Raw genomic sequence first — 24763 nt, 5'->3', positions numbered from 1 at the left:
CAAAGTGCCCGATCTACAGTAGCACTAACAGAAGTGGTTTTTTTGTTTGTTTGTTTGTTTTTGTTTTTGTTTTTGTTTTGGGTAGCAGGGATTGAACCCAGGGGCACTGAGTCACATCCCCAACTCTATTTTGTATTTTATTTAGAGACAAGGTCTCACTGAGTTGCTTAGTGTCTTGCTTTTGCTGAGGCTTTGAATTCGCGATCCTCCTGCCTCAGCCTCCCGAGCCACTGGGATTATAGACAAGTGCCACCACGCCCACATAGAAGTGTTTTGGTTTTTTTTTTTTAATCATATTTTTTTTTGTTTTTTAAAGAGAGAGTGAGAGAGGAGAGAGAGAGAGAGAGAGAGAGAGAGAGAATTTTTTAATATTTATTTTTTAGATATCGGCAGACACAACATCTTTGTTTGTACGTGGTGCTGAGAATCGAACCCGGGCCGCACGCATGCCAGGCGAGCGCGCTACCACTTGAGCCACATCCCCAGCCCTTAATCATATGTTTTATGTTTCACACAAAAAAAAATTTTCAGGAAAAATATGAAACTAAACCATCTGTCTCCTCCCAGAATTATTTGGTATAATTTTGCTCAGGTGCAGAGGAATTACTGTTACTTTTAATTAAAGATTCTTTTGTTTGAATTTGAATGTATTTTTCTCCCTCCAACTTTTTATTCTGTGTTATGTGTCCTACTTGCTAGCAACATTCTCATGTCGATTTTCTCTACTGTGATTATTTTTATAAAGCTTTGCAAGGCCAGCTGCTGGTTATGAGTTAAAAGATGCTTGACACTTTTTAAAATTTCTCTAAGCTGGCCTGGTCTTGCCTGCCAGCCCATCTCTCTCCATGGCAACGAATCTGCCTGCCAAGGAATGGTTACCTATGGGCAGCGTGCGTGCCAGGTCAGAGCAGGCTCCTGGGGTCAGGGAGAACTGCTGCCTACAGACGCAGAGTTTGCTGGTCTTTTCTCTGAACAAACAGGACAGAAATAAAAAATATTCTTCAGTTTGCCTTTCAGGGAAGACAGCAAACACTAACCTAACAAAGAAGCCTCTATCAATAAGATGAATGAGTGAAAGGAAAAGTTGAAGGCCAGTTCATTGGTAAGAGAGAGACCCTCAGGCTAAATATCAGGGAGAGTATGGATAATTTTTGAGCTCTTGAGACAGAACATAGGGGTTGAGATTTTCTTCTTTGTCAAATAACTCCCATTTGGATTCATTCATTTGGGAAATAACGCTAAGGACCTGTTCTATGAGCCAAGGCCTGCTAGACACTGGGAAAGAATCTGTGAAATAAATAGACCTCATCTCTGCCCTCTTGGAGTTTGAAGAGTTACAGAAGCTCAGAAAGTCACCTTATGATGATTCAAGAGAGAAGCTTATTATAGCACAAGGGATGTCTAAACTTAAACCGGAAGAATTAAAGAAGCATGACTATTTAATATTTTGAACAACTAATAAAAAAAAAGAAAAGAAAAGAATTAAAGAAGTATGAGCAGGCAACGTAGGGGTTGGGTGGAGTTGGGGAGGGCAAGCATGGCACATTCAAGGAAGCCAGCGGTCATTGTGGCTCACTGGGCTGACATGAGGTGGAGTGTCAGCAGACAGGCTGTGGGGTCAGTCCCAGCCATATCATGTCAAGCTTTATGCATTCACAAGATTAATGAATGAAAATTCTTTGTAAGAAAGAAAGTCTGTGAAAACGATATGGAATTTGTATCATTTGTTCATTATGGCCCATAATCAGGAAACGTTCTGTACAATCTGATGGTGAAAATCAGCATGAGGACCATCCCCCACCTCTGTGTGCTCCTTAGTAACTTTAGACGTTTTGGGACATCAAAGCAACTTAATTTGTTTCAAACTCAGGAATCGTGTCAAATGGTGTTCTCTTTCATGCGTGTGGCATCTTTGCACATGTCTGAGTGTAACTTGGCAGGAGGACATCACACTCATGCCCCAGGCTGAGCATGTCTCCTTGAGAGTTCCAAGGACACAGCACTCAATCCCAAAAGCTGGGTGCCCTCCCAGCTGGGAGCTGTTCTAATCTTGTCTCACAAAATGGAAATATGAGTGGAATTCACCCTACTGGGTTTTAGCCCAAGTCAGTTTCTGAAATGAGAAAAGGTCAACTGTAATTGCAAAGCCTCTACCAGCCTTTCCTTGGCTGGGAGTTCATTTTTCTGTAAATACAGCCCAGGACCCCAGGTTTGCCCTTGGAATCATGGGGCAGTGGAGTGGCTAGGTCCAAGCCTGGGGGGCTGACCAAAGGATGCCAGCTTATTGTTTGATACAAGATGAGAAAGGAAAGATACAGTCCCCAGGGCTGGAGGGAAGGGAACAAAGCAAGGAAGAACAACAAAATGTTTCTGCATTTGAGGTTTTGAACAAAATGTTTTTGCATTTGAGGTTTTGCGTGGGCCTGTTGTACTTTGAGTTTTACCAGGTTTTCCCAGTTTTGTCTAGAAAGGAAACAGAAAGAGGCAAGGCACACGTCTACCGCTGACAGACAGGAGTTTGGCGTTGCTTGATTGTTGGGCATTTGTTTATATTGTGTGTAGGGTTTTTCTTTTTGTATTTCCCTAATGACACCCTTCCCAATAAGGTATTTAAAATAGCACCACCACCAACCTCACCGGAATGCTTGTGAGAGAAAAGACGGATGGCATAAAGAGGTGTTTGCCCAGCTCTCGCCTCACACCTTCCTCTCTGGCAGGGATGGGGACAAATGGCTCTGTGATCCTCTTGACCCTCGTGCATCTTGTTAAGCCCTTTTGCTTCTTTTGAACCGTCTTGACAAAGAAACTAAAAAATTTAAAGGCAGCTTTGTAGACGAGCCAGAATATGAGTGCCGTGGGTTTCTGTCTTTTCTTTTTATTGGAGTTTGCCCTGAAGTGTAACAGAGCTGGCAGCTCTTTTGACTCTTCTGTGGGGTCATGAAATCAACCGTTCACAGGAAACACATCACAGTGCGTTCGAGAGTAGGGTTGTTGGAGGTCATGGGGGTTGGCTATGCAGGACTCTAGTTTCCCATAATTCCAGTAAGATTCTCTTTTGAGACCTAAAGATTCTACAAGATTTGGAGAAGGTACTCAGAGAAAGACCTGGAAGGGGTTTTCTAAGGCAAAACAATCTGCAATTGACTATCCCCTCTGTCGGGACTAAACAGAAGTTTAGTCCCAGAGATTCAGTGGTGGGGTCTCCTGGGGGAAATCGTCAGAATGGAGGCAAGTATGTAAACACTCAAAAAAGACGCTTAATATTTTTTCAGAAAGGAACAAATTGTTAATATTACCAAAGGGAGAGGGTGTGGACAAAGTCAAGAGAAATTGAAGTCTGAGAACAGTTAACCAAACATGAAATCATGGTATAGATTCATGTTCCAAATGCCCAAGCAAAACTTTGCAAAGCTTTGCCCATCCTTTATTTCCTTAAACCTGTCTGCAGCAAACTTAGTTTTTATGTCTTGGACCTAGCAACCTTTTATTCTCCTGATATGTACTCAGGGTGTGTGCATATGTGCGTACACACATGTACATTGGGGATTGAACCCAGGACCTTGCACATGCTGAGCATACACGCTACCACTGAGCTGCACTCCCCCGCCCTACCAGCATCTTTTAATGGCGTATTCAGTCTGCAAGTACCAGTGCACCATAATCCCATTCCCTCCAAAGAAAGAAGCCTTCTTGGGGGCCAGGTCTTGCTTCCACTATCCTTCTTCACTGCCACACTCTGGTTAGTTGTGTGTCTTGAGAAGGAAGGGGTTAATCCATGGAAGGTTAATGGTAAAACACCCACCAATGCTGATAACAGGCATTAAATGCTAGTTTAATATAGGTATTAAATGCTGGTTTGTCTTACTCTGATAAAGTAAAATTTATTTTGGCAAAGACACAAAGGTCCTTTTTTTTTTTTTTTTTTAAATCTTTCCATGAGTTAGCTGAACTAATTTCTTAGCAGCACCATATGGTATTCAATAACCATGCCTCAAATGCAAAAAGGAAGCGTTCCTCCCCCCACCCACCCTGCCCCCCACTATGTCATTTACAGGTTTTCAGAACAGATTCGTTGAGTGTTTGATCTGGTGTTTGAAGACTAGATAAAATCTGCATTTTTGTTTCTTGTGCACTGTTTAGCATATTCAGATCCGTGGGAATTTGGAAGTCAGCCGGAGATCCTGGCTGTAGCAGCCTCTGCACAGCACAGACAGGCCCAGTTTTCTATCCCCAGTGCTGTTTGTGTGGCTGGCGGAGCAGAGCTATGTGGCCACTTAGCAGTGTGGCCACATCAGGGCATTTCAAAGAGCTTGCCAAGAGGAACTGAGGAGGAGATGGTGTGTTATGTTCCTTTGTGTTGAAATATTACTGTTTGGAATTTGAACTAAAATACACTCACCATCTAAAAAAGCCAGGGAGACAGTGCCAAGATGCAGAGAGGTGGACAAAGCCTGTCCCCCTTCCCTCAGGGGTGGGGAGCTGTCTCCAGCCTGTCCTTGTTCCAGTGCTTCAGGATACTCTGCCTGGATAGAGTCCCTGTACCCTAGGCTGGGGACAGAAGCTGGTGTGAGCAACTTCACCAGCTTCAACTGCTTCAGAGCTTGGTTCTCAGGGTGTGGCCCTGGCTCCCATTGGTGAACCTAGATGTGTCCCTCCTACCAGGTCTGTTTGCCGCTTTCCAAGCACAACAAAGGCCACCTCCAAGCCAGCCCCCACTCTCCACCACCCAGTCACCATAGATCCCGGCCAATGTTCCAAAGCTGTGGGGGGAGCCTTCCACCTCTTAAATCTCAGGCCTGCTCAGAATGCAAAGAGGATTCCTCCTCCTGTTCCCATCACATGGTATTACTGAGGGGTATCAGCAGATGGAGGCTGCCTTTTATATGCAAATATTTGGAACCCATTAATTCCCCAGTTCCTCCCTCTTATAAGACCCTGTCCATACCATCCAAATGGCAAATAAAAGTTCCCACCCAGCTAGCACTATGAAAGACTGTAAGCATGGTTAGAGCCTAAAGCCTGAAATTGACTCATTTTTGACACTTCAGTGGTGATTCAGATGGGTAAGAACCAGACTCTCTGAGAGGTAGATGACTTAAGGCAAAAATCTCAGAAGGAGGAGAAAGGCATTTTATGTCTAATGAGGAAAATGATAGCTAACATTTATTGACCTCTGACCATGTGTCAGCACCGTGCTGGTGCTGAATGCTTTATGGAAAAATCTCATTTGGTCCTTGCAGGAACCTTCTCGGTCTGCACAATTATTATTCCAGACTTACAATTAAGAAAAGAGGGCCTCTAATAGGCTAACGAGTCTTTCCAGAGCCACTCGTGTGCGTGGTGGGAAAGCCAGGGTTGGAATCCAGGCAATCCACACCCACACCCTGAGCCCTTTTTTATGTGCCACTAAAGAGGTGAAAGAATCAAGAACTGTCACAGAAATGGCAAGGACAAGAGAGAGAATCGAGGATTTATGGGCCTCCTCCTGCCCAGACTTTCAAGTAGGTGATTGTGAAAAGAGCTTTTGGCCTTCCCGTGGTTCTTCAGTCCCTCTTCCCTTTTTGTTTTCCGTTTCAGCCCCTGCTGTCCTTTGGGCTCCCTTCCCCTTCAGAGCACAGCCCTGTGAAGTTTGCCAAGTCAGATCCTTCCCCAGCAGCCATTTCTCTCAGCAGAGCTTTGCTGATCAATATTGAAAGCTTCAGCCAGAGAAGAAAAATGTACTCAACATTCAAAACTTATCTCCTGGGGAGAATCTTCCTCAGGAGAGAGTGGGCACTTCAAACTACTCCAACAGTTCCTTAATACAGCCTGACCAGGCAGTCCTGAATAAGGCATTCCATAACGCCCTAAGGCTGCTCCACATCCAGCTTCCAGAAACACCAGGCTCCTCCTCACCCTGCCTTATGGTTCCAGTTGGTATTTAACAGGATCCAGTTCCTGTTCCCTGCCTTCAGCTGCACCCTGTTCTTTACTGCTCCCCTGCATGTTTTATGCATGTGTTTTATGTTTTAACTCAAATTTTCTCCCTACATCTCTCTGTCTATGGCACATATATGCCCTTGTATTCAGCCTCAGTACCAAAATCAATACAGTCCTGTTTTACTGACACAGTAAACAGGTTTTTTTTTTTTTCATCATTACTAACCTAGGCAGCTCTTGTAAGATAGAAATTTGAAGTAGAAATGGAAGGAAGAAGATGCAGTTCTTTCCCTTCAGTTGTTTCTTTTTTTCTTTTTATTTTCCTTTTTTTTTTTTTTTTTTTTTTTTTTTGATTCTGGGGATTGAATTCAGGGGCAAGTCACATCCCCAGCCCTACTTTGTATTTTATTTAGAGACAGGGTCTCACTGAGTTGCTTAGTGCCTCATTTTTGCTGAGGCTGGCTTTGAATTTGGGATCCTCCCACCTCAGCCTCCCACACCACCCCGGGATTACAGGCCTGCACCAGTGTGACCAGCTTCCAGTTTCTTTTTGCACCAGTCTTGATGATAAGCAACCTTCAAAGGATTTCATGCCTGGGGCAGGGTGACTCATGAATGTGGATGCTAATGAACTCTAAGATGTCCACTAGCCTCCAGTATGGAGACAGGAGCAAATAGCCTCCCAAGAACTGGGTTCCTGGGGTTGTTCTGAGCTACCAGTTTACAAGGAAAGCTTTCTACAGATGACTTCATCTGACCCAGTTGCTTTCATTCCAATGCTGGCTCTCCTGTAGTATGAATAACATGTCAAGAAGCTGGTTCTAGAGCTCTGTTGCACTGTTCACCTATCAAATGCAGTGTCTAATCATTCCCCTTCAATTGTCCAGTAAGACAACTGTTGGACAGGGAGGAATATCACATGCACTAATGAGGCCTGGAAAAGAAAAGTCAATGTGAAGGAATCTCAACTACTGGGAATGGTGCATGACCAAGAGATCCTAGGGATTCTCCCTAGGCTCTCCCTCAGATGGGGTCAGTCCTTCCTTTAAGTAAGGACTCAAAGGGTACCCGGATGACAGCAGATACATGACAAAATTCAAGTTTTATAAGGAGGAAATGGCTGTGTAGCCCTACCACACAAGAAAAAATGTGAAGTTAATCCTTATACTACTAATGTGACAAGTGGATCCTAAGCCAAAATCATCATTAACATAAACATGCTCTAGCAATAGAAAGTAGAAAGCCCACAGTATGTTTATCAGCTTTTCATCACTGTGACAGAATCCCTGAGAAAAACAACTTACAGAGGGAAAGATCTGGTTTGGCTCGTGGATTCAGAGGTTACAGATCATGGTCAGTTGACTCCATTGCTTTGTACCTGAAGTGAGGCAGAACATCATGGTGGCTAGAGTATGATGGGAAAGAGGCTACTCAGCTCATGGCAGCCAGGAAGCAGAAAAAACAAGAGGAAAGGGCTAGGGGCAAGGTATACACTTCCAGGTCACTTCCCCAGTGACCCACTTCTTACAAAAATGGCCCATCTTCTAAAGTTTCCACCACCTCCTAATAGTACCAATGGCTACGGACTAAACCCTCAACACTTGAACCTTGAGGGACATTCCAGTTCCAAACTGTAAGACCAGGTAAAGACAGATTTTAAAATTTCTGTGGATAACCTGGAGCACATAATAAAATGCTCTCTGAAAAGCAGCTTATATCTCACTTTCAAACCCACCCTGAGAAAGAATAACTGGATCCAGTTAAAGACTCCCCAAAGAAAACCTGCATGTAACAGAAACAGATTGAGAAGAGAGTTAAATGTGTGAAAATAGAATTGTAAGGTTGCCCCGGAAAAGAACCAAATGGAAATTCACAATAGTGAAACACTGTCACTGAAATAAAGTAACTCGCTAAATGGAATGAACAATAAATACTGAAGAAGCTCTTAGATGACAGAGAAGTGGAAATCTGGGAGGTAAAGATGGGAAGGCCTAGTTAAGAGTTTATGGAGAATATATAAAAAGTTAGAGCAGAAGCAATATTCAAAAAGTTCATGGCTGAGAATTTTTCAGAATTAAATATTTTCTGTTTGAAGAAATAAAATGAATTCTAACCATGAGAAATAAAAAGGAATCCCCATTGTTAAATCTTAGTGGAACTTCATACCATAAACAGCAAAACAGCTGGGTATAGTGGCACATGCCTGTAATCCCAGAAATACGAGAAGCTGAGGCAGGAGGATCCGAAATTTGGAATCAGCCTGGGCAACCTATCAAGATTGATTGATTGATTGATTGATTGTACTAAGGATTTAACCCAGGGGCACTAAGTTGCATAGGGCCTAAATTGCTGCAGCTGGCCTTGAATTTGCCACTCTCTTGCCTCAGCCTCCCGAGTTGCTGGAATTACACAGGTATGCACCACCATGTCTGGTGAGATACTGTCTTAGCATAAAAAATAAAAGGGGCTGGAGATGTGACTCAGTGATAGAGCCCCTCTGGGTTTAGTCCCCAATACCAGGAGAAAAAAAAATATGAAATGCTACCACTTAGAACAGGAATGATAAAATAATAAAGGAATAAATGATAAAATAATAAAGGAATGATAAAAGACAGATTTCTTCTCAATAAAACTAGAAACTAGAAGTGGAAAAGCATCTTCAAAACTGTTAAGGGAAAATAATAGCTAATCTAGAATTCTATACCAAAAAAAAATTATTATTCAAGGTAAAAGGCAAAAAATAACCATTTTTGTTGTTCGAAGGTTAGATGAGACCTAGCCTTGATAATGTCACATACCATTATTAAGAGGATTACTAAAAATGTACTTCTATAGAAGGAAATTTAATTCAGAAGGAAGGAATACATAGGAAAAAAAAAAGTGTGTTGGGCACAGTGGCACACACCTATAATCTGAACTATTTAGGAGACTGGGGCAAGAAGATCTCATGTCCAAGGCCAGCTTCAGCAACTTAGCAAGACTTTGTCTCAAAAAAACAACAAAAAAATAGACTGGGGATATAGTTAGTGTTCAGTGATAGAGCACCCCTGGGTTCAATCCCTAATAGCACCCAAAATCCTTCCAAACCTGTTAGAGGAGGAGGGTATTTTAAAAAGTTATCAACCTGACAAGAACAAAGGGAAGCTGGTGTGTGGCTCATGTGTAGAGTACTTGCCTAGCGTGAGTAAGGCCCTGAGTTGATTACCAACACTGCAAAAAGAAGGAGTGTGGGGTGGGGGGAGTAAGTTCAGCTATGCCTGTTTTTACCATAAACAAATTACTCTCACTCTCTAATATTTGATTTTATTTTCATTAGCCATGTGCCACCAATGAAATATAATTAAAATAATGCAAAGTTTAAAAAGATACCGTTAACTCGGGATGAGGGATGGGAAATCACCTTGGAAGTGGAAATAACTGAACATTTATGGAGTCCTTCCTAAGTCTTAATTGAGGCCCACAAAGGAAACAAAGTAGCATCTAAGAGAACTTGTGCCACATGCCAGGGAAATACAGACTCATGAGGAGAACTTGGACTGTGGAACGTCATGAACATCTGAAAAAGAAAGGAAGATTCAAGAACAGATCTCCAGGATAAATAAAATGGTCAGTGGAAAGCCAGGCGCAGCTGCGCACACCTGTAATCCCAGCAGCTCGGGAGGCTGAGCCAGCCTCAGCAACTTAGCAACTCAGTGAGACCCTGTCTCTAAATAAAATACAAAATAGGGCTGGGGATGTGGCTCAGTGGTTGAGTGCCCCTGAGTTCAATCCCTGGTTAAACCCGCCCCAACCATCAAAAAAAAAAAAAAGAAGAAGAAAAGAAAATGGTCATTGGTATTTGTGCTGGAAATAATATTGAGAAGCTGCCTCTGGACCAAGCTTTTATGAGGACAGATTGGAAAGGTTTGGGTCCTACTGATAAGAGACAGAGGAAGAAAATAGGAAGCAAGAAACAGAGAAAGCAAGAGTGGATTTCTCTCTCAGACGATTTCTCTCTTCTGAGAGAAGACAGAATGGAAGGTGATGAGAGAAGCAGCCTCTGAGGAAGTCATGTTGGAATGAGCGACAATCATATTTAACAATAAGACCTTCATGATAAGGAGCCCTCAGAGAAACGAGTTTCCCGGGTAACCAGCTTCTCTAGGTGACCTAATGCCTGCTTTTTAAAATACCAAAGCTAATTTTGACCATTTTTAAAATACCAAAAGTCACCAGCAGTAGCGATACCAGCATGGTCTCTTGCCTTCACCGTGGATGATGCTCTTTCGGTGACTTGAACAGAGCCAGCGAGACGTCCTCAGCTAACCTTGTTTTGAACTCAGCGGTTTCTCCAGGACTGAGGGACCTGTGGGGGCCTTTTTGCCTCCAGACATAAGAGCTTCAGACAGCTGTGTCTGGAGTCCTCCTGTCTGCTTTCTTGACCTCTTTGAGTGTCTTTTATTGTCAGCCGTATTTTTGTCACAGCTTGCCATAACTTTCTACATCTCGACGTAGGCTCAAGAGCTGGGTTAAGGTGTGTCCGGCTCTGATGACTATTGACTCAGCCAGGTTTCTGGACAGCTGAGGTCCGGAGCCTGGTCAGTCACCAGGATAGTAAACACCACCTTAGCATTGGCCTTTGCCTGCATGGTTGTATTTCACATAAACAGTTTAATATAAAACGGAGAGTACCCTGTGGTGAGCATCTGAGAGGCTCCTTTGAATGTAGTACAGGAGTTGTAGCATGTGGATTTTGAGACAGTTGTGTGTTCAGTCAAAGGTCTCTCTGGATGCCTTTCTGTTTATTTCCTAATCTCAGAAGAACAGTTGGAGGATGAACTGGTTGCATCTTCCCTCAAGTATAAGTGAGAAATTTCTGCCTCAAAGCTAATACTTCTCTCAATACAGACAGGAAACAAAGTCTCTTTCCCACCCAGTGACTCCCCACCCTCCAGGAGGAAGGGGATTCATTTTGCATTAGGCACCATGTCCTCTCTCTAGTGTATGCTACCCTCTGTCTGCTCCCTGGGCTGCACAAGAAGACTTGATTCTCACACACTCTATGACCTAGAACCTTCACAATCCTGGGATCATTTGCTACAGCCCTTGTTCTTAAAAACAGGTCTTTTTAACATGAGCATTTGTAAATTGATAAGGCGTTTTAACAGAAGGAATGGAGCATTGCTTAATGGAAGGAATTCTCTAGTTCAGAGTTCAGAAGACTCAACTGAGACACTCCGTGTGGGGAAAGGTCACTGGCAATATCAGGGTGGTCCCTTATAAAAGTCCACGGCTGGCTTCCAACAGCCATAGAGGGACATGGTTAGTTTCTTGGTGACTTACCAGACTCTGGCTCTTAGCTTTTCAGGTTCAGGACCTGATTTAATCAAGAAACAAGGAATAGATTCATTATCAGCTGGGCTTACCTTAACTAAGCTCCCAAAATTGATTCGTAAACCAAAATGCAAGCCCAACACAGCAGCACACACCTGTAATCCCAGTGACTCGTGAGGCTGAGGGAAAAATTTACAAGTCCTGGACAACTTAGTGTGACCCTGTGTGCTAAGTCATTACCAATGTGCTAAATTCAATATAAAAAATAAAAAGGGGTAGGGATGAAAAAAAATTTAAAGCCAGTTAACATTATACAGAGAAGTTTAACTAACTTATATTCTTAGACTACAAATGGCTAGCTTATTCTTCCCCTGTGGGCAAGCCTACACAGTGAGGCAGACTATAATCAGAAGGTTATTTGTCGAATGTGAAATCAGAATACAGATGAGTCATGTTTACGGACATAGGCTGGAGAGTAATCCATCCCACACCAATTAGGGCCCTGCCACTGGAACTTGATTTCTTCAAAGTGTGTCAACTGAGATTCTCTCTACACTGATCAGAATTTTGTATAAACACCTGCCAGTATTTTGTCTCATTTTTTTATGTTTCCAGGCTAACAGTGCCCACACCTACCAAATCACCTTCTGTGCTAGACTTTGTCTACATGTTAATGCTTTGCATCTGCTTATCAGGTCATTATCTCTCTTTCTTTCTTCATTTTATAGTTTAAATCACAATGAGCCAATCTTAGTTTCAAATTCTTGAGGGATCCCTTGCCGCAGTCCGGCTGCAGCAAAATAACCAGGGGGGTGACGAGCAACTTGTGTAGATTGGTACAGCAGGAGTGGGAGCCATTTATTGTAGAACAGGAGGGGTATATATACATTCCACACAGCTTATCTTAATTAACATAAACTAGATACAGCAGTCAACCAATAAGGAATCTCCACACTTAATGGCTCGCTGGCGTTAGTTCACAAACCACTCCCTCTGGTAAAGTGCCAGGCGCCATCTTGACTTGTTTACAGATCCTAACAATCCCTCGATGTTCTCACATTGATCTAGAAACTATGACATTCGTAAGGATGAGTGGGGCAGTTCGCCCACCAAGGCTTATCTGTCATTCACCTAAAATAAATTTTAAAAAGAGTTTGACTTTTTTGCTCTGACACATGTTCTATTATTAATACATTTCTTTAAATCAACTCAATTTTTAAAACTTTTTTATATTACTTTATTTATTTATTCATTTGTTTTGGTACCAGGAATTGAACCCAGGGGCACTTAACCACTGAGATACATCCCCAGACCCTTTTATTATTTTTTTTTTTTTTAATTTTGAGACAGGGTCTCACTGAATTGCTTAGGTCTTCATTAAATTTATGAGGCTGTCCTTGAACTTGCAATCTTCCTACCTCAGCCTCCTGAGTCACTGAGATTATAAGCATGCACCACCATGCCCAGCTAAAAATTTTATTTTAAAAGGAGATTTACCATAAGTGGAAAATGGCTATCCTTTGTCACAAAAGGAATGTAGCCCTAAAAATAAATAGGTTGAGCTTCTATTGCGCTCTCTTGTTAATGGCAGGCGGCGGCTGCTGAGCGGGACGCTGGTAACAGCTGCCCGCACGGGGAAAGTCTCCCCTGACTCCCACTTTCTGCTCCCTGCCATTTCCGGAGCTCGCCAACATGTCTGTGGTTCCACCCAATCGTTCGCAGACAGGCTGGCCCCGGGGAGGTGGGGGGGGGTCACCCAGTTTGGCAACAAGTACATCTAGCAGACCAAGCCCCTCACCCTGGAGCGCAGCACCATCAACCTGTACCCTCTTACCAATTAAGCTTTTGGTACAAAAGAGCCCCTCTATGAGAAGGACAGCTCTGTTGCAGCCAGATTTCAGCGCATGAGGGAGGAATTTGATAAAATTGGAATGAGAAGGACTGTAGAAGGGGTTCTGATTGTACATGAGCACCGGCTACCCCATGTGTTACTGCTACAGCTGGGAACAACTTTCTTCAAATTACCTGGTGGTGAACTTAACCCAGGAGAAGATGAAGTTGAAGGACTAAAACGCTTAATGACAGAGATACTGGGTCGTCAAGATGGGGTCCTGCAAGACTGGGTCATTGATGACTGCATTGGTAACTGGTGGAGACCAAATTTTGAACCTCCTCAGTATCCATATATTCCTGCACACATTACAAAGCCTAAGAAACATAAGAAGTTGTTTCTGGTTCAACTTCAAGAGAAAGCATTGTTTGCAGTCCCTAAAAATTACAAGCTGGTAGCTGCACCACTGTTTGAATTGTATGACAATGCACCAGGATATGGACCTATCATTTCTAGTCTCCCTCAGCTGTTGAGCAGGTTCAATTTTATATACAACTGAATACCTGCAGCAGAGGAGAAGTAAAAGAAGCCATCTCTGTGAGCACAGCTATACACAGTGTAGAAGAATTTTGTCTTAGTAAAGTTTTTTTGGTTTTTATCCCTTTCCCAATCCCTAAATTGCCGCCAACTTTCTATTGTTTGAATAGTAAAGTTAATATGAGGAACTAGAGAGTGGTGTAAACAAATGTGATAATGTTTATTTACTTTTGGTTCTACTCATAATTTTTTGTACAACATTAAAGAAAGCAAACTTCTTTCTAAAAAATAAATAAATAAATAAATAAAATACGTTGAAAACAGAAGTTCTTGTTTTCCCCACTTAACCTCTTTAGCTAGATGCTGTTTGCCATGGAAAGCTCTGAGATTTAAGGTACACTAGCAACAGACTGAGACTCTCCTCAATGTAATAAGCAACACCAAAATAGGAGCTGGGGCCATAGCTCAGTGGTAGGCCCTGAGTTCAGTCCTCAGCACCAGAAATAAAAATAAGGTAACCAAGCAGTAGAGTAATTTAGGAAATATAGTTAATGCCTTGCCCATTCACCACCTAAAAAATAATCTCACATCAGGTATCCCACATTGGGGGAAAAAGATGACCTCAGCTTTCTCTGAATTTAAAGGTGTTTGAAAACTGTTCAGTTGTAGTGGTGCGTCCTCGGCAGCCTCGCCTCTTGCCTGACCCAACTGCCCTGGCTTCCGCCTGATGCTGTTCTGACTGTCCTATTCCTGCCTCTCCCTGCACAGGTACACACTGGCAGCTCAGGACCTGGTGATGCGTGCCCGGGGTGTCCTGAAGGACAGAGGATGGCGGATAGCGAACGACCGACTGGGCTCAGGAGATGACATTTCTGTATATGTCATTCCTTTAATACATGGAAATAAACTGTCATGAAAATGACCCAGGGGATTGGGAGGACAGAGGGGAAGAAAACTGGGATGCCTCTGAGCAGGGCGGAACCGGGAAGTGCCCCAGCTGAGCTCCAGGTGATGCAATCTCTTCCCAGCCCAGGTGGGGAGTTCTTTGCCAAGAGGCCTCTGGCTACGCTTCAAAATGACCCTTAGGTTTCCATTTCCTTAGTAACAGGTCTGGACTCAACAAGAGCCGGAAAACAAAGCCTCCTACTGAGTGTCATATTTTGGTGGGTTTTTAAAATAGGCCTCCTAGGTGGCTCTTGCCTATTTGGGGCACATACATCCTATTTATTTGATCTAGAGTGGCTAGGGCAGAGCCAGGTTCAGATGTAACTGGAAGAAGGCTCCTCAGCCTGTCAAGCTGCCAACTTCTCTACGGGTTAGAAGTGCCGCATTGGAAAGTTGGGGATCACACCTCAGAAAGCAAAATATCGTCCACCTTTAGAAAGCTCAAGATGAATTTCAGGGATTCTGCCTTCCTCTTTCTCTCTCTCTCCTTCCCTACCTCTCCCCCCCTCTTTTTCTTTCTTCTCTTTATTCTTTTGTGGGATTGGTGGGGTGAGGCAGGGATTTTTTTTCTTTTCTTTTCTTTTTGACATTCCTTAAATCTTGTTTGTTTCCCTTCAGTAGAACAGGACGGGGACTTTCCAACTCCTTTCCTGAGGAATTTTTGTGTCCAAGTCCAGCCTAGGCTGGGTTGCCCCCATATCCCACGGCCCCCACCACCCAGGTAGCCATCTGGAATGATGCATGACCGACCATGTCTCTGTTGCACACCAAGTCGTGCTTTCTCACCAAATCAGTGTTTTCTTGAAAATGTGGGTGTTCCGTTGGACCAGCAGTTCCTCTGTTATCTTCAGCGTCCCTCTTTGTGTGGCTGCGAGAGTCTGGATTTTCATCCTGGAATGTTGGCCCCCTTCCACCTGCAGTGTTTAGAAAGTTTGGAGCAGTTTAGAAAGTTCTTAATATCATTCAGTTCCTCACTTGAGGATACCTCACTTGAGGATAGCTTTGGGTCCAGGTTTCATGAGCTATGACTGTCCTCCAGCTCCCTCCAGATTAAATATCAGTTCCGTCGAGCAGCAGCAGTTGTGTTTCTGCTGTTTGGTGCAGAATCCACTCAGGATTGTAACTTTTAATCAAAGTGAATTCAGATCGGGTAGGCTAGTCTCCCCCATGCTGACCTCCCAGTCTCTTCTCTAGAGCATCATGTCGTAGCTACCTAAGAACCGGGACCCCTCTGCCCACTGTGGATCCACCTCTGTGCACACCTCACAAGCACAGCAGCAGCAGCACACCCTGGACCCCCTGAACACCTGCCACTTCTCTGCCAGGAGGATTGGCAAAGTCGATTTTAAAAAAATCACTCCCATCTCCCTGGAAGAACGACATCTAATTGCCTAGTCCTCTTCCTACCGAAGAGGGGTTGTCACCATTTTGACAACTTCATGTAATTCAAACACTCTTCCAACCCAATAAAGAAGGTCATGGGGTGACTTCCCCAAACTGCTGGAGAGCCAGTGCCAGTTGCCATGTTTGTCTGAATTCCTTCGCCAGAGGAGAGGAGAAAAACCTTTCCTCCCGGGGAGTGAATCACCTACATTCCTGGAGTTGTAGGTATTTTCTTAAGAAAGGCCTGGAGTCTTGCTACTCAGGAATGAATTTGTTCCACAGTGTAGAATCCATGCCTTGTCTGGCAGGTGAAGCACTGTGGGAATTTACCCCTCCGGGTGTCTGCCACCCTGTTGCCTGAGGCGAGCTGGGCACGGCATTGTGGGGAGCCATCTCCATCTGATCGTGTGTTTCCTCTGCCTTCAGTAAATCTCAGCTACACTGAACATCTCTGTGGGGAGAAGTTGGTGGTTAGCCATTCGCTTCACTGGAACAATATGATGCTGTGGGGAAACTTTCTGTCCTCCCGTGGCAGAGTAGTCCCCTTTCTGCTCTTGCCCCAACTCTCAAAGTTATATACAAAATAGAAACTTGAGAAAGTCCTGCATGGAGGACCCTGAGCCACCTCCTTTGGGATCTTTCCTGTGTTATTGTTGTCTTTTTTTTTTTTTTTTTTTTAACTTTCTTTCTTATTTCCTTTTCTGGACCTCTCTCTGGGCCCTACCTTGAGCTTCTCTAGTCTTAAGCCACTGGAGTCAGAATTTGGGTGTAGATATCATGACAACTTTCCACTCAATTCACTAATTCATTTACTGCCAAGGCCAGTCTCAGGAAAAACTCTGGAAATTCCCACATTCAAATTATCCTAAAATCTTGAGCATTTAGTCCTGCTGGTTTTGGTTAGAAAGGTATCCAGGAATTCTTCCCATTAAGTCTCTTTAGAAAGATCTTAGTAGCAAGCTAAAGCCGTGTTTGTGTTTGGGGGATAGATGGAAGACTACAAATGAGGTGAATAAATCAAAAGTGGAAACAGTGATTTGTTAATGCCCATGGCAGATCTACCCAGCACTGATATTGCTGTGTGAATTGAGCTGACTCCATTTTTGGCCTTATTTTCCATCCAGGCCCCAAGTCACCCTGTCCCAGAACAGTAACTGTGTCTACATAATGGGTTGGACCTCGGAGTATTCCTGGAAAGGTCAAAAGACAATACAGAATTCTGCAGAACATGTTTATATGTGGTTCTGAAATCTTGTGTATCTGACTTAAAGCCAAATCTGCTTGCCCTAATAGCCTCAGAGGAAGTCTTGTGTAATGAAAAGCATTTGATTTCCTAGTCAAGTCTTAATGGTTGTCTTGGGGGTTGTGTGGCTACTTCCTTTAATGAAAGTCTCTTTCCACTCTAAATCTCTTTGCTGGGCTGGCCCCTGCTCTTTGGACTGTTTGAGACACCCTTTCTTAAAGAGTGTGAACTCAGTCCATCTGTCTTCTGCAGTGTTTTGCCAGACAGCTACCGAAGCGTGAACCTTGTCAGACCCACGAAGCCAGAGAAGGGTTCGCAGTCAGAGAGGTGGAGGGTGGTCCAACTGTGGTTCTGCATGCCTGTTCTTGAAGTGGGGTGGGAGAGGAGAAAATCTGGCTAGGCCAAGTCCTCAGCTGTCTAATAGGTCAAAACCTAAGTGGGACTTCTGGTATTTTCTGTAGTGTTCAGCTTTGGAGAATTTGGAGTGTTTCATTTTTTAAATTTCTAGCAATTTGCCTCCATGGGACTGAGGTGAAGTCAGTGTGTCCACGCTTACTCTTCTCTGTAAGTATTCATATACTCCTTGGGAGGAATTTGAAACGTGGGTAGATATTGGTGGGCAAGAATGAAAGTCCAGGGGACCAGATTCAGATCTTGGCCATCTGAGCAGGGTTTTCAGTTCACCAAGAGCACTAGTATGGAAACATCTGGGAAAAGACTCCCACGTCTTTAAAATTCTTATTTTCCTCTTGTTATCCCTTTCCTCACCTCTTCCCTCACCTGCCAGTCAGCTATATTTATAAGGCCACAAGTGGTTAGTGGTTTTGTTTACACCAGTTTGAGGGTCTAACCATTCCTTAAAGTGATGCAGCAGTCCCACAGTTTTCAGAGGGAATATGTTAAGATTCTAATTTCAGTAAGTTAATGCTTCTGGAACAGTTGTCAAAAGTAAGGAGATTCATCTCCTATGCAAAGAACAACCATCCTGACCTTAAAAGATACTAGATCTAAGCGGGGCATGGTGGTGCACGCCTGTAATCCCAGCAGCTCTGGAGGCTGAGACAGGAGAATCTTGAGTTCAAAGCCAGGCTCAGCAATGGTGAGGCACGAAGCAACTCAGACCCTGACTCTCAATAAAATACAATGGTTGGGTACCCCTGAGTTCCATCCCTGGTACCAAAAAAAAAAAAAAAAAAAAAAAAAAATGGATCTAAGAGAATAGTAAAAGTCTCTGGCTCCAGGAGAGAATTTTGTGTTAGGAACTCAGATTTTTGAGGACTCCCAAGTGCAGAGAAGTATAGCCTGCACACCTCACCCACCTCTCCGACAAGCTTTGGTTCTGCGTGGTGACACGGCTTATATGTGTACACTGGGATTTTCAAAGGACACTACATGAGCAGCTCAACTTGCCTCTTGCATGAGCACCATGGCTCTTTGTCAGACTTGAGTGCCAGTCTAGGGAGCGCTGCTCTTTCTGATCCACAATGTTCTCTGTGTAAATAGCTTTAATTTTCCCTCTGCGTCTTAGATGAAGTTTTGTTCGTGTAGCGATCAGGTAGATGTGACCGAGTAAGGCTGTGAAAGTGCTGTTGTTTCCTCCTGTGATGTACTTGAAGAAGAGGAACCTTGTGTCCTCCACGCTTCCCATCTCCTATGAGTATTTTGTGTTTGTTTTGAGGGGTCCTGAGGTTACTCTTTCACTTTGATTTTCCCTCCAGTTTTCTTTGTTTCTCTGGAGACCCAGGGAGGCCCTGGTGAGGATCATCTGTCAGGAAATGTGTCATGGGTTGGGTTTCCAAAACTATCCTATGTACAGTGAATTGAGAGGAATCTGACTGGAAATGGTTTCAGAACCATGTACCTTTATGCTTTGTGATTGTGAAACATTGACTTTTGTAACCCCCCAAAATGAAAACTGTTTAGCAAAGGGGATCTATTTTGTGTGTTTTGAAACTTAGGTGCAATGTCCCCTGGAAGAAGCTAAAGAAATGTATATGCTCAATGACATTTTAAAATAAAATATTATATATATATATATATATATATATGTATATAGGACATCTTTAGCAAAACTTTTTTGTGTCTTGTCTTTGAATTCACTATGAAATTTCTTCATATTGGGTAATGGAATGACATGAAATTAATGGGTCAATGGGAGATTATCAACTGTGAGCACAGAGTCAAAACCAAAAGGGAAGGGCTGCCAACACCAACCCTTCACAGCAGCGAGGCCTAGTGCATTTCCACTAGGCCTCTGGGGGAACTACCATGGATAGGCATGTAAATAAACACAAAGAATTCAGAAGAAAAAATTACTCCCAAGAGGTAATCTTAAGTAAGAGGGCTAGTACTTAATGTTGCTGAAGACAGTAAGATTCAAGACAACCGTTAATCACGTAAGCATTTTAAACACTTACCAAGTGTTAGTAAAATGTACCGTCTTATACAGAAAGGGCACCTTAACAGGTGGAGTAAAGCATCCAAGAATGCTAATTCTGCTTAGTTCTAGAATTCAGGACGTTAAAGACAATCTAGAAAATATCAACAAACTGTTAAAATATGATCAAAGTACTATCATCCCCCCATTATCCATGGGAGCTACTTTCTAGAATCCCTAGTGGATGTACTTACCCCTATATATATTATATTTTTCTTTAAATACATACTTATGATAAAGTTTAAATAAATTTATAAACTAGGAACAATAAGAAATCACAAAACTAATAAAATAGAACAATTGTAACAATAAATAAAAGTTATGTATTATTTATTCCTGAAATTTTCCATTTCATATTTTTAGGTCACGGTTAATAGTAGAAAATAATGGAAGGCAGGGGCTGTAGCTCAGTGGTAGAGCACTTGCCTAGCATGCATGAGGCACTGGGTTCAATCCTCTGCACCACATAAAAATAAATAAAGGTATTGTGTTCATCTGTAACTTAAAAAAAATTTTTTTTAAAAAAGAATGGAAAGGGTCCATCTTTGGATTAGATTCCTAAAGATTGGGATGTCTCTATGGAAAATGGAGGCATCTTGGAATTTTCTCCGAGCTCTGTTCAGTTTACCTGGTTAGCTTCTGAGAGGAGTGGTAGTTTATCTGCCAACAATGCCTGTATGTCTGGATGCAGATATTCCCCATCCCAGGAAGAAGTGGGGTTTGTTTCCTTACCCCTTAACTCCAGTCTGGCTTGAGACTCACCTTGATTAATGGACCACCCAAGTGACATTCTGAGACATTCAGCCAGAGAGGGGTTTCATAGCACCTGCTTTTACTCTTGGAAGTGACAGACTTTGATTATTGAGTAATAAAAGGCCATGTTGGAAAGAAACAATGCCCAGGCATTAAGAATTAGGCCTTCAGTCCCTAAAGCCCCAACTGAATCACTGCAGGTAATACCATGAAAAAAGTTTGTCCCAGCAGCTCTGGACTGTCCAGCGCATTCCAGCGAAGACCACAGATACCATGGAGCAGAGAAGAGCCATCCCCACAGAGCCCTGCCCAGGCTCCTGGCCCACAGAACCAGGGGCAAATAAAATGGTTTTTTGATTGAAGCCTCCATGTTTTGGACAATTCATTACCTATTAACAGATAACTGGAAGGCTGGGGTGTAGCTCATGGTAGAGCACTTGACTAGCATGTGCAAGGCCCTGGGTTCCATCCCCAGCATTCCAAGGCGGGGAGAAGGCAACTAGAATAAGGTATGGAGAGAACCTGGCTCTGGGAAGCTTGGGGTAAAATGATTAAAAATAAAAACTTGGAAAATGTATGTAGTTCAGTGGTTGAGTGTGTGCTTAGCATGTGTGAGGCCCTGGGTTCAAACCACAGCACCACCAAAAAAGAAAAAAGAAAATGACTTTCAGAAAATACACCTGTGACTTGGTAAATAATCCTCCATGTGGAACCTGGTAGGGGAGAGGAGAACCAATTTATAGCTGTAATGCAGACACCATGCTGACCCTCTACGTGTATACATATATCCCTCTACTTTTTTTTTTCAACCAGGGATTGAACCAGGGGCACTTAACCACTGAGCCACATCCCCAGCCTGTTTTAATTTTTTAATTTTGAGACACAGTCTCACTAAGTTACTCAGGGCCTCACTAAGTTGTTGAGGCTGACTTGGACCTTGGATCCTCCCTCCTGCCTCAGCCTCCCAAGCCACTGGGATTACAGGACACACCACCGCTTCCACTGCCTTTAGTTCTTCCTGCCACTTGTATTGATCAGTAGTAATCCAGGAAAATGATGACCATTGTGGGACACTGAGCCCAGAAGGAGAAAACAAAGTTAAACCTTAACTCCTTGCTTTGGATAAGACCTTCCTATGTTGTAACATTTATCACTCCTAGGATTTTTGGTTTCCAATATTGTGTTGCTTGAGAGTGTTAGGGAAAACAAGACAATTTTAAAATAATATGTGAGTGTATATATTTTTTAAATCTCATCATCAAAAAAAGTTATCATTTAAAAATCCCTATCTAGGGACTAGAGTTGTGGCTCAGCGGTAGAGCACTTGCCAAGCACAGGCAAGGCACTGGGTTCGATCCTCAGCTCCACCTAAAAATAAATAAATAAAATAAAAGGTGTTCTGTCCATCTACAACTTATAAATAAATAAATAAATCCCTATCTAGCACACCTGTAATCCCAGAGACTCGAGAGGCTGAGGCAGGAGGATCATGAGTTCAAAGCCAGCCTCAGCAGCTGCTAGGCGCTAAGTAACTCAGTGAGACCCTGTCTCTAAATAAAATACAAATAGAGCTGAGGATGTGGCTCAGTGGTCAAGTGCCCCTGAGTTCAATCCCCTACAAAAAAAAAAAAAAAAATTTTAATGAAAAAATAAATAAAAATCCCTATCTACAAAATACTTCAAATTTGTTGCCATTTTCCTCTAACTAAATGACAAGCCAAAGAATGAATTATATATCCCAGCAATGAGTCTCTCTTTTAATTGCTTTTTCTATCATTAGAGCCTTAAAAAGGCTGCTGCTGGCTCCATGTATCTCTCCACATTTTCAGTCTTTTGTCTTTCAGTTCTGACAAGGTTTTTTTCAGCCAACTAACCTGCCTTGATTCATTGATTCCAACTAGACCATCCACAAGAGATTCAGGGTATGTCCAAGCACAATGTAGGGACAGAGTGTACCTCCATTGTCTTCCAGGGACCAGGTCTGATCAGGGCTTTGGAAGATCTGAATGCATACTTCCCTAAAGGGGGCATATACATCTGAGCTTTTTTTTCCCCCATCTTCTTTTTCAATGTTAATATTGGCAAATTTAGTCAATACGAAGTAAGAGTGGATGAGCTCATTTAGAGGGCACTATTGTGGAGTAGGGAGTAAGACAGTGGTTGACATGAGAGTGGGAGAAAAGTGAAATCACAACAGCAAAATGTCCCAAATCACCTCCAAGCCTTTAAACACTTCTGGGATCAATATGTTCAGTAACATCACATCACTTATTAAAACAAAAGAATCCTAGAACCTGCCAGCAGAGGTCTTAGTGATTCTATGTTAGCCTGTTGAGTTTGTTCAGTGAGAAAAAAAGTTGGGAGAAATTTCTGGAGAACTGTAAAATCTCCACTGTCATTATTCTAGGTTAGGAAATGAAATTTACTATTCTTAGAATCCTTAAATGCAAGTCAGAGAACATTTGGCCAGTCCACCATTTTTTAAAAAATAGTTTTTAGTTGTAGATGGACACAATACCTTTACTTTATTTTCATTTATTTTTATGTGGTGCTGAGGGTTGAACACATACTAGGCGAGTACTCTACTGCTGAGCCACAACCCAAGCCCCCAGTCTACTATTTGCAAAGTGGAACTTGAAGAAAAATTAACAACAATATAGGTCTCACACTTACAAAAAAGATAAGTACTATCGTTTGTATTACATGCCTTCAAATACAATGTAAAGAAACTCATATTTATAGATGAAATATTCATAATGTATGTCTTGGAATTGTTTCAGAGCAGTTAAGGGGGAGGGCTGGATGGGTTTATAGATGAAACAAGATTGACCATGTTAAAGTTATGCAAACTTGGGAAAATAGGATGACTACATGTTTTCAATGTCTTTCCTGTAATATCTCCTGCCAGGGCCACCCAAGGATTATTTAGTTATTAGGTTATGGGTCAGCAAACTTTGGCCCAGCAGTAAATATTTTAGGCTTTATGGGCCATTTGGACTCTATCACGACGACTCAACTCAGTTATCGTTACATAAAAGCAGCCGTAGACCAGCTGAACTAAGGATCTCTTCTAAGGCAGTGTAAAGTCAAGCTTTAGACCTTTACCAGAAGAATTGACTCCTTAAAGTGTAGCCTCATCTCACTTCTCTGGTGGGAAATAAATGAAGAAAATCACACATATTAATGAATACTAGTGACCTATTGAGTCATAAACAGAGGACAACTTAGAAATTTGCTGGTTTCTTTCCTAAACAGTCCTCTTCCATCTGGCTTTTAGCTATACTGAAGATGGTTCTGAAATTGTCTCCTTAATACTAACACAGCATCAGTAATATAATCCACCACCAATTCTAAATGGTTAATTTTTTTTCTCTAATTTGCAAGGAGTAAGTTAACTCCTCGTTTGTCAAACGCTAGCCATGAGGCAAAGAAAAACAAACATGGAATTTGTCCTACTATGTGTAATGCCTTATGCAGGGCACTTGAGATCTGGATTCTTTTATCCCCTTCTGAAGTGAAAATTATTATCTTATACAGACCAGAAGATAACCTTATTGTAATCAGAGAGCAAACTTTGTATAATTTCCATTCTTTTACATGTATTGATATTCATCTTATGGCTTAACATGATCCATCTTGAAGAATGTTCCATGTGCACCTGAGAAGATGGGTGTTCCACTTTTGTTGGATGGAACATTCTATAGATCTCTTTAGATTTTAGTTAGCTTATCATATTACAGTATTCCTATTTCCTTGCTAATCTTCTGCCTACTTGTTCTATCCATGATTGAAAGGAGATATGAAAGTCTCCAACTGTTCTTGTTACATTGTCTTTTTATCTCTTCTATCCTGTAAGATTGTGCTTTATGTATTTTGGGGCTCAGTCTCTGTTGTTAGGTGCATGTGAGTTTATAATTGTTTTCCTCGTTGATTTAGCTCATTATCACTATAAAGTGTCCTTCTTTGCCTCCAGAAACAGTTTTTGTCTGAAGGCTACTCCACATATTTATACAGCCACTCTTGCTCCAATTTGGTTACTTTTTTCATAGTATAACTTTTCCCATGCTTTCATTTCCCATGCTTTCATTCCCACCCTATTTGTGTTTTTTATTCTAAAGTATGTCTTTTAGAGAGACCATAATTGAATCATGTTTTTTAATTCATTTTGTCAATCTCTGCCTTTTGATTAGAATGTTTCATCTACATACATTTAATGTAATTATGGATAAGACAGGACTTATTTGAGGCTATGGATGTAACTCACTGGTGGAGAACCTCTGCACTGTCCCGTTTTGCTATTTGTTTTGTTTTGTTCTTTTATTCTTTCATTGCTGCCTATGTGTAAAATAATTTCTTATACATAATTTAGTTCCTAATTGTTTCTTTATTTTTGAGGCATTTT

At 42.2% G+C, this 24763-nt stretch overlaps 1 protein-coding gene and 1 pseudogene across 1 annotated transcript in view; both read left to right on the top strand.

Annotated features, from left to right (window-relative positions):
- Window positions 1-19214, top strand: part of Ppm1h (protein phosphatase, Mg2+/Mn2+ dependent 1H) — a 265919-nt gene extending 246705 nt beyond the window's left edge. Inside the window, exon 10 of the mRNA XM_076854810.1 lies at window positions 14369-19214. Coding sequence (XP_076710925.1) covers window positions 14369-14516 — 148 coding nt within the window. The 3' untranslated portion in view covers window positions 14517-19214. The remainder of the gene's footprint in view (window positions 1-14368) is intronic.
- On the top strand, window positions 12925-13869 carry LOC143397059 (cleavage and polyadenylation specificity factor subunit 5 pseudogene; annotated as a pseudogene).
- Window positions 19215-24763: the final 5549 nt, after the last annotated feature.

Source organism: Callospermophilus lateralis, chromosome 4, assembly GCF_048772815.1.
Source record: "Callospermophilus lateralis isolate mCalLat2 chromosome 4, mCalLat2.hap1, whole genome shotgun sequence".
Classification (NCBI taxonomy): Eukaryota; Metazoa; Chordata; class Mammalia; order Rodentia; family Sciuridae; genus Callospermophilus; species Callospermophilus lateralis.
This window is presented reverse-complemented; position numbering and strand designations above follow the sequence as displayed.